The sequence below is a fragment of the Thamnophis sirtalis genome, unplaced genomic scaffold (genome assembly GCF_051295495.1).
Source record: "Thamnophis sirtalis isolate CommonGarterSnake01/CBP01778 unplaced genomic scaffold, rThaSir2_p1.2 scaffold_4, whole genome shotgun sequence".
Taxonomy (NCBI): domain Eukaryota; kingdom Metazoa; phylum Chordata; class Lepidosauria; order Squamata; family Natricidae; genus Thamnophis; species Thamnophis sirtalis.
The window spans coordinates 30,670,716-30,681,290 of NW_028261384.1; the positions used below are offsets into that span (position 1 = coordinate 30,670,716).

The 10,575-nt window shown below is 37.5% G+C and overlaps 1 protein-coding gene across 4 annotated transcripts in view; it reads right to left on the reverse strand.

The window, feature by feature from the left end:
* CDK6 (cyclin dependent kinase 6) overlaps nucleotides 1-9,501 on the reverse strand; it is a 129,659-nt gene extending 120,158 nt beyond the window's left edge. The window contains exons 1-2 of one of the 4 annotated variants that reach the window (XM_014066494.2): nucleotides 8,852-9,501; nucleotides 664-1,135 (exon numbers count right to left, since the gene is read on the reverse strand). In XM_014066494.2, coding sequence (XP_013921969.1) covers nucleotides 664-896 — 233 coding nt within the window. In that variant the 5' untranslated portion in view covers nucleotides 897-1,135; nucleotides 8,852-9,501. Of the gene's footprint in view, nucleotides 1-663; nucleotides 1,136-7,286; nucleotides 7,524-8,012; nucleotides 8,049-8,537; nucleotides 8,669-8,851 lie in introns of those variants that run through there. The other 3 variants (XM_014066576.2, XM_014066727.2, XM_014066658.2) reach the window with 3 other exon arrangements.
* Between the last annotated feature and the right edge of the window lie 1,074 nt (nucleotides 9,502-10,575).

A 10,575-nucleotide genomic window follows, 5' to 3' on the forward strand; every position in this document is an offset into this window, starting at 1 on the left:
CTTTCCATCCCCCCCCCCCCCCATCGTTCAGTTGGAATAGATCTTCTTGGGTGAGAAGCAAAATATCTTCTTCCTCAGGAAAAGACAGTCCAGTTGCCTTTTGAAAAAGCACATTTGAGACAACCATGACCTGGATGACTGAGAATCTCCACAGACATTTATCCATTTTGAATTTTTATTTTACATGCAATTTTATTATATTCTGTATACTCTTGAATTGTTTAAAGGGACTATTTTCTAAACTAAGTTCTAATTTCAAAATTAACTTGGAGACCATATAGGATGAGTATTGCCTTAATAGCAATATTTAGTAATGCTAAAAAAAAATTATAGGTTGACTTTGGCATAACTAATTCCCAGTACAAAATACACTCTTTTTGTTTTTCCTTTTTGTGTTCCAGAAATCAATGCATACATGTGGCACGATGCCCATCCACTCAAATACTTAAGTCACACACCTATGCCTCTGGAGATGGATGTTTGAATGCGTAGGAGTCAAATCTCAAACACAGATGGGTTAGGCTGGCAATATATTCTCTTAAACAAACTATTCCATATATCTGCTCTAATGCTCAGGTTATCCAAATGCCTTTACTTAAAATGCTCAATATACACAACTAATCTCAAACATGGTTGATTACATTCTCTGCCCCACTTCCTCACCTGACCACGTTGGGATGCTCAAATGTTTCCAGATGCTTCAAGACTGCCACCTCGCGTATAGTGGAAAGCGGCATCCCTTCCTCGCTGGTCTGCACCCGCACCCTCTTCAGTGCTACAAAGCGCCCTCCATTCTTCAAGTCTCGAGCCTTGAACACTTTCCCATAGGCTCCTTCACCAATTTCCGCCACACATTCATACTGCTGGTCAGCTAGGCTCATGTTGTCCTTATCCATGACTTCACGGCTTTCCTTCTTCACAAATTGTTGCCTGATGTTCCAACTGTTGAATCTGTTGACCTGGATTCCAGTTGGCAAAATGCACTTTCTGCTACTTCAACAAGTATCCAGAACAATTAAAGATGGGCCAGTCAACAGGATGTAACATTCAAGAACTGTAGTAATAAACTGTGGTTGCCCTATTGCTTAGCTGGTCAATGGTCTTTGGAATAAATCTCTGTGTAACCCAATTCAATCTATAAAACCAAAGTGTGTGTGAAAGAGAGAAAGAGAGAGAGAAAGAGAGAGAGAGAAAGAGAGAGAGAGAATATATTATTTCTCATCACAGAATATCTTTTCATTTATTTTTCAACTGTTCATTTACTTAATAAATAATATAACAGCATTACTTTCACTACTTAGTATACATTACCAGACTACATTCCCATTATTAGTGTTTATATCCCATTCCCTATATTACTAATTTTGTCTCCCTTCAAAGAGTGCTCATTTTATTTTCTCAACAACTGTCAAGTTGGTCTAAGAGACAATAGCTGGAATTACCTATTACACTAAACTAAGGATAGTTTTGACCAGTTATGTTTACATTATCAAGTTGTAACCTGATACACACAACTAAGCCAAACAAATTCCAATACAACAAAACTCATTATATGAATTTCTTCATTGAACAGGTCACAATCTATACATTCTGAACTCTGTAGGTCAAGACTATCATTACTGAGTTGAGTCTCAAAAATATACTAGTAATCATTTTTTTTTAAATTGAAGGTTTCTATTTCTATTAGCTAAAATTTCCAAGCATCTTCAAGGACAGATGCCCTTCAGATTTAGACTTCAACTTCTAAAATTTCTCATTGAAGGAACTGCTTTGCTGAGAATTTTGCTGTTCCTGATAATTCTGGGAACCAAGTTCACATATCTAGACAGAGTCCAAACTGGGAGAAAATTAATAATATAAATGGAGAATTGCTATGGAATTGACAGCAACAGCCGGATAAGCAAAGCTGCAGCCAGGCAAAATAGAAAAAAAATTGGGCTTGAATAAAGACTTTTCAGTTTCTCTCTGCACAGTTAGCAATGTGCAAGACAAAGCCAAGATGTAGCTGAAATGCATTTTTTTTAATTTCTAAAATTGATCATATTTGGATTTTAAAATGCTGTGATTCTTTTACATGTCCAAAGAGACATCTGCTACTTTAAAAAAAACAGAGACACACAGATGAGGATTTATCCAAAGGGTGATAGAAGATTCCCAAAAGTACATCTTAGGGCAAGGTTAATTTCGCTAAGCACAATGATGTTGAATGCTCTGTATGTGTAAGATGTTTCCCACTGACATTACCAGGCTTAAAAGTGCTTTCTTCACATGTATCAGTACCAGTAAAATAGGTGAATAATAGAGTTAATTTTTAATGAAACCATAAATGTTATAATTTATCAAATCCAAACTCCATAATATTTATGCCTAATCTTTTTCTAGATAGACATGTAAAAGATCCAGTATGTGAAGACAATGTGGGAATGATTCAACAATGAAAAATCAATGCATGGCTGAGAGAAGTAAGCTTTATATCTATAGTTGTCATCTACAATCAGTGATAAATTATGACTGGCTACAGCAAATTCAACCTTCAAGTAATAAGGAGTGACAAGGGCTACAAAACTTGTCTATATACAGATCACCAACTTCTCTGTATTATCCCTAATGAGCAACCAAAGCATCACCAAGAATCAAAAACTCTTTTAATTTTGTTGTAAGTAAATGTCAAAAATCAGTAATTGTGAAAAAAACAGATTTTTTCAACATAACTTCAAGATTATTAAGGTAATTGCTAGTATTTTACAGATAAAAATGGAAACAAACTCAGTAAACTATAGAAAAGACAATGGGTACATTCAGATAGCAGTAAGCAAGAATTTTTAAACTATACATTTCTTGAAGAAAAAACTATGTCAGACTCAAGCAAAGCATTAAATCAAACATACACTTGAGCATAAACCATGTCTATGTATTGTGTAGCTGAGTTTATTAACAACAGAATAATTGATTTTGTACTCCAAACTTTAGAATTCTGCTTAGCTATCCCAAATATATTTTCTCTTATTGCACCTCCTTTTCTCATCCTACTTAATTCTCTGCTTCTGCCATTGTGGCTGTGTAAACCAAAAACTTACTTGCAATGTGGGTCACTGTGGACTAAGTACATCTTATTAAAGCATTCATGTTCTTTACAAAGTTTGTACAGATGGTTAAAAATCCTCCCCACAAAATACATTTCCTGGGATTAATGGTGAAGAAAAGAAACTGAGCATGCATATGTATTCAAGGACAAGACTGATCTCAAAGTAGCCACACAAGCTTTTTAAAGGGTGTGGATGCTATAATACCTTAAGAAAGATGCTCTATTTGTGTTTACTACAAATTTTTTCATAAAGCTCTATTTTGTCTGTACCTGTGAATTAATCTCAGAATTTCTAATTAATGAAGATGATTGGCTGGGAAGACATCTCTTGTTCAATACACTAGAATATGCTAGGTTGGACAAGACTGAATTTTTGGTGATAGCTATACTTTGGATATTCTTCTTAAAAGGTCTTTTCCCACTATATTGTCTTTCTTATTTCCCTAATAACCCAAATCATCCTTATTTTTGCTATAGCATAGTTTTCCTGTTGTTTTCCATACTTTTCACACTTTGTAGTTCTTCCATTGAATTTTCCCTCCTATCCATGCTTTTTCTTAAGCTTTCCTTCCCTTTTCAACACTACCTTTTCTAATATTTTACTCAAGAATTATGAAATTCTCTTTTTCCCAGCCCTTATGTATGTTTCCCTACTTTACAATATGAGTTTTTATTCTGCATACTTAGCCGCCTCTGTTTGTCATAACTCCACTGGTGAAAATTTCTTTACAAGTTGAAGAGTATGAATAATTCTATTCTCTAAATCACTACTCAAATTTACTTAGTTAAAGAATGGAGATTATTTTCTTGTAAGAATAGAAATGTGGTAGAAGAATCCATGACATCACTACTTATGATTTCTACAATATATGGGAAAACAATTTATTGCATGAAAGCTAATAAATTTAGTATGACATATGCCAACCTTAATCAACATATGCTAGCTTTTCACAACCAGTATTCTATAAGCATTTCTGAAGGCATGCATATTTGCATTTTTTTTAAAAAAGATCTCTAACAACTAAGACGTTTCTCTTCTTAAAGAAAGCTCTTTAATTATGTTTAATTTTTAAATAAATACTTCACAGACAATTCTTGAAAAGGAAAGAGAGATTACCTTCTTTTTATACCAACTATATCATTTTTATCTTCTACCAGAATGACTGATTCATATAATTATCACTCGGCTAAGTATTAAGGGTCCTTATTAAAGTCTACAATTATCTCTCTCAGATTTGTGATTTAAAGAATGTTTGGAAATATTAGTGTTAAATAAGCTAAGAATTGTACTGATACTGTTTTGAAATTGTGACTTCCAGGTCTGTTGGGCTACAATTCCCTTCAATGATGACAATTTGCCTACTCTTTTTTAAAAAAACATATTACAAAACATTATGAAAGAAGTTTTAATATTTTCAGAAGATCATTTTAATATGGAGGTGATCTTTGGAGAAGAAAAATAATTTCAAAACAATATGAACTTGTAAATATATATTACAAATAAGCAAACATGAATTGAATTTAAGATAGGAAATTTTACCTCAGAAATACACATCATTTTAATTGCTAGTAGCAACAGACTATAGTTCACTGAAGAAAGAAGATGCAACCCAAGAACAATAGTGGGCAGATAATGTCACACAAAATAAGCAAAACTCCATCTTGCATGATTCCCACATTTGCAGAACTTTCTAAGTTTTAAGTTTCTTGCTTATAAAATGGCAAGAAATCTTACCACTTTCAGCAATGGTATCAGAAAAAAGGTTTCCCTTCTGTGTTTACTGGAAAAAGGCAGGTAAAAGGTAAAGGTTTTCCCTGTTTAGTCTAGGGGGCAGAGATCCATTTGTTATGTGAGGGAGCCAGTGTTGCCCGAAGACATTCTGTGGTCATGTGGCTAGCATGACTATATATTGAGGTGCACAGAACACGGTTTCCATCACACCAAAGTGGTGCCTATTTATACTTGCATTTACATGCTTTTGAACTGTTAGGTGGGCGGGAGCTGGGTCAGGAATGGGAGTTCATCTGGTCAGATGTTACTCAGGCTGTCAGATTTTCAGCTGAAAATATCAGCTTTAACCTCTGAGCCATCATGCCCCTTCTCTTCAGCAGCTAACATGATGCAACTTATTTTTTGAATATACTACAGTAGTGTATGTATCAATGAACTTGAAGAGAATCATATGTGTAAAACAGTATTCTACATATATAGGATCAGTAAAAGCCCTTTATCTTCTCTTAATAAATCTGCAGAAACCTTTTGTTCATTTTTTATGATATGCAAGTCTTTCCTGATCCAATAGTTATTGATTTATTATAGTATTGCAAAAAGTTTCAAAATAAGGAACTGGGAAATACCTTAAGAACTGGAAAAATGATACAAATGCACTCAAGAAAATAAGAAATAAATAAGGTATGAGCTATCCGGATAGTTGCCTGTTGGCAATTCACACTTTTTCATCTCGCAATCACTTTGATTTGTGGTAAGGATAACTATTATCTCCAGAAAAAAAAACCCTACATCATGTCTTTGCACTATTTTATAGTATGATAAAGCCAGTAGTCTCAACGTCTGATGGTTATGCCCAATTTATTGGCAAGAAAGACAATGGCTTGAGTAATACATGAAATACCACAGATAAAAGGCAACTATCAGGTTTTTTTGTGCTCATACACTAAAAGAAAATATGAATAAAAATATCTCTAAACAAGAAACCTAGCTACAACTAAAATATCTGCAAATAGTTCAAAAGATATTTATGTAATGTTGGGCATAGTGTTTCATGAATTAACCCTTTCATATATATGAAATAATTGATAGAATGTAATTTATCTGGAGCTGACCTAAGAATCAGCTGCAGAAACTGGTGTCAATTTTTTTCTGGAAATAATTAAAGATGCTGTTCTGTACCTACAGGTTCCTAAATAAATTGGGGCCATATCTGAAATATCATCTCCCCCAAAGTGTACCTGGTTAAAGATCAGTTTCAAGAAAGTCTATAGTTCCTATCACTAGAAAGTTCACATTGATAGAAACACAATATAGGGATTTTCTGCAGCAGCAATTGTAAACTGACATATTTTCTTTCCTAGGTTCTAGAGCAGCCTGTTCTTCATTTGCTTTTGGGAAGGTTATTTAAAAATATTTTGCTTCACTGGTCTTTCAAATGGTTTTAAATGTTTTGGGCTTTCTCCCCTTAAATTTGCTATCTGTGATACTTCAGAATGTGCAAATTGTTGGGTAAGGAAAAGATCCCAAATAAGGAATTCAGATATAATTTTATGAAGACTTTCATTGCTGTTGCCAGCAAAGTGTCTGGGTGTTAATGCCTGAAGATTTTGCATTTCAATTAAGATGCTTTCTCTCCACAAAGTTGTTTAGGAAAAGTAATACTCTTACTTCCCCAGCTACATAATTCTTAATTATGTATAATATCTATAAATGTACTAAATCAAAGAATGTATTAAATTTCAATCCCACTAACAATAGTGGAATTGGGAAGAGATCCATAACTGTCAAAAGTAGCACCAGATATTCAGAATTTTCACTGAACTTCAGAAAGTTCTAACCCTGGCTTGTTAACAAATAAGCATTTGTTTTAAACCAATTCTCAGTTTACATACAATAAAACAAATCTAGAATTGCACTGTATTCTGATTTCTACTTCTGCCTATTACACAGAAGAACATGAAAGATGGCACCCAAAGGTGCTTTTCCAAAAAGATAAAAGGGCAAGAAAGTCTAGTTGCCTTTTAGAAAAACACCTTTGGGGAAACCATGACCTGCATGATTAAGAATCCTGATAGATATGACAGACAGCAGCATTTGAACCTCTCACTTTATATGAAATCCATCCAACTTGTGCATGATACAAAATCACATCTCAGTTCAGCCACTTCATTTTCCAAATATACTGGATTACAGGATCCATCATTTCCAGCCAACACATGTAAAGGTACAGATAAAAGGCAGCATTATAATTTCATATGAACAGAATTTCACTTCAGAAAATTCAACCAGACAACAATAGGTTGGATTTTAAAAACAAAAAGTTAACACGAGGAGGGCAAGAAGGCAAATAAGTGTAATTTTTTCTTCCTCGGCTTCAATTTCAACAAAAAACAGATCACCCACAACTGATAATTTTCTTCAAAAATCCAGAAATAGCTAACAATGCAATAAATGTGATATTTACTTTACCTGTTTAATACGATGCTTTATTTTCACTATTTAAAACATAAATTTCTAATTTTCACAATTTCTCTTACTATAAGTTACCAATTCTGTCCTGGTACCAAATAGGAGAAAGCTAATCTACAAAGAGCAGCAGTGATTCTCTGTGGCTTTTGGCATGCATTGTTGCCAGTCCTAACTGGACAAACCAGAAATTAAAGATGGGAACTTTAGCATGCCTAAAGGAATTTGGAGTACAAATTCTGCAGATTATGCTGCTAAAACAGAGGGCCCCAAAGTGGGAAAAGCAGCTCTGAAGCTCAAGGATAGTTTTTGGAATGAGGGGGCAGGCACTGCTACATGCTAAAAAGCTGTTATCCTTTTGGCCATTATATTATAATTACTTTTACAAAATGTATTTTGATCCCACCTTTCTCCCACCATAAAAATTCAATGTTCCTTTTGTAGGTGTTTCAGAAAATGTCCCCAAATCCAACTGACTAGCCCAATTTAATTTCTACAAAGCTACTCTATTATTAAAATCTGCTTGAAAAGATACCTGACAATTCTACAACATGGACCCTCCTCTGTTATAGAAATGAAAGACAACCACCCAAAGTTTACTACAAGTTGCAACTTCAGGAAAAGAACATTCCAAGCACCACCACCACCACCCACGAAATAGAACCTTCCCTAAGGTAAAAGACTCAGTAGCCAATAGAAAATAAGAATAACCAACGAGACGGCGCATACGCTGAGTGCCTCTGGGATGGAAGTCGCCCCCCACTGTCCAGGCGGCCTCTGATGTGCGAGGTTGGAAGATGGGAATCTGGGGCAGCTCCATGTGGGAGGTCGTCAAGGGGCGGGGGCTCAGCCAACACCGTTTTCGACTGTGGGAGGCGGCCACGCATGCAGCCCGGGGATGATTGTATGATGCGGGAGCTCCATGCGGAGCGCTCGTGGCTGCTGGCGACGGGCAATTATCGTTTCAATAAAAATACACATCCTAGGGGGCGAAAAGGGGAGGGGGTGTTGTTGTCAAGGGTTAGGGTTAAAATTCCCGCTCCAAGAAATTACGTTCAACTGTTTGCCATGCATAAGTTACATGTAGAAACCACGCATCAACTTGATGCACTACATGTGCTACTAGACTGTCGGCAACAGGCTAGGACGGATGAACCCCTTCCCTTTTCTCTTAATATCCTTCTGCAGCCTCCTAAAATAGAAAATAAATGAAGTAAGTGTTTTGCGCAGCAACACTTCCCCACCGTTTCTTACTTTGGCCACTGCTAAAGACGGCTCGAGCATGTCCATGAAAATCCCACGCGGACACCGAACGTGGTTCTCCGTAGAAGCTGCGCCGATCGCACAAGGACCACCCCAAAGCGCTCCCCTACTCCAGCATGCAAGTAACGTGGAGAGAAGGGAACTAGAACAATACTTTTCAGCCTCTTCCACTACCACCCTTTATTTTGTTTATTTTTTTGTATTTGTTATCTCGAAAACCCCATTCCAGCAACCCACCTCTGGAAATTAATGAAGCATTAAGCTACCGATCTGTTTTAAGAGCACATGGGCACTTTCATAAGTACCTGGAATTGCTCAGGCGCAGCTTCGGTCTTCTGAGGAAGTTAACCACTTAAGTGGTCTCCAGCAAGACAGGAGTTAAAAATAGTTTTTTAAAAGAGAGAGAGAAAGATGAAAAGCGAAGACCTGGTGAGGCAGGAAAAACAATGGAGAGCGTCTTTTTTTTTTCCTTTAAAAAAAAAAAATCCGCTTCCCGTGAAAATGAGGAGACGCGCAGCAGAATCGATCCGGATTCAAAGCGTTCACATGGTGACAGGGGAGGGTGAGCTTCCACGAGCGGAGCCCAGCAGCCGCGACTGGGGCCACACAGGTAGTGGCAGCAGCAATTCCGAAGCTCTACCGCTGCCCCGTCTTCGCATCTTCCTGCCAGCCGGGGGGGGGCAGACTACACCTTAAAGCCCTGAGGATCCCCTCCCCCTCTTTGGGGAAAGAGTGAAAGAGGCGCTGCTAAATTTTCTGGGGCTGATCAAAGCCTTTGCAACGAAGAGTCTCCCGAATGCAAGGCTCCGCGTTAGCTCTGCACGCCGCCGCCGCCGCCTCCTCTCCACGCAGTCCCAGTTTCTCTCTCTCCTCGGTTCCTGGGCTCGGTTTGAGACCAGCAGCAGGAGCAAAAGAGTTTCCCCCCACCTCGCCTCTACTTTTTTCTCCCCTTGGTTTCCCACGCTGGCTGAATGTGATTTGACCCCGTTTCAAAAAAGTTTGACATAGTGCTTCAACATTTCCGCATTCCAGCCAGACTACAAAGGCAGCGGCCGCCTTCTTCTCTTTTCTGTCTCTGCTCTCTGTCTTCACACTCAATGAAATCATTCATGAGCTCCCTGCCAAAAGCAGCCGCATACCGCAAGGGTCGCATCGGCGAGCACAGCGCAAGAAACAGGCGCCCGGAGGCCGGAGGAGCAACGCAGGGTGCTTGGCGAGGCGCGGGAAGGACAACCCAACGCGGGGAGGAGCGCCGGCTGCATCACAGCGCTCTCCTGGGAGGCTTCCGTGCTCGGCGCTGTATAAATCTCAAGCAAAAACTGTAATGATGGGAACGAACGTCTTGGTCATGACGCCTATGAATAAGAATAAAATAGTCGCGGAATAGCGTTAATCCGACTTTCCCGTGCAAATCTCATCCCGCGTTGGGTACTCTTAGGCAAGAGTATTTTCATTTCTTTCATCCGCATTAGATTTAGGAATGGTATTTAATTTGTTTTAACAAAACACATAATATACCCCACAAATGAGCCTCCATGGCTCTCTTGCATATTGCAGTTGATAAAATATCCATGAGGCTGATTAAAGAAAAACATCCATAAATAGCCCCTATCAGCAAAGTTGCTAGGATGCAGAATGGAGGCTAGAAAAGACACAATAGGGAAACATGATTTAGAAAATAATATGCCTTTAAAAATTAACATTCTTTATAATATTTGGAATTATACCATATGGCATTAAACTGCATAATATAATCAAGGAAGATTAAATCTCGCCTAGGCTATATCCTATAAATCCAATTGAAAATAATTTTACAATTCAAAACAGTATAAATCTCATACTCCTATTAAGATTAAAACCAAATTTTATTTCCATACTTAGAATAAACCACACTGGACCCAAGAACTCTCCCTAGAAAGTGAAATTACAGTAGATAGTATTAGAGCTTTACCTTTTGACCTGGTATTTCACCAGGTAGCAGGTGTCTTGCATTGTTTAGCTTTCTCTTTTTTCTGACATCTTATATATC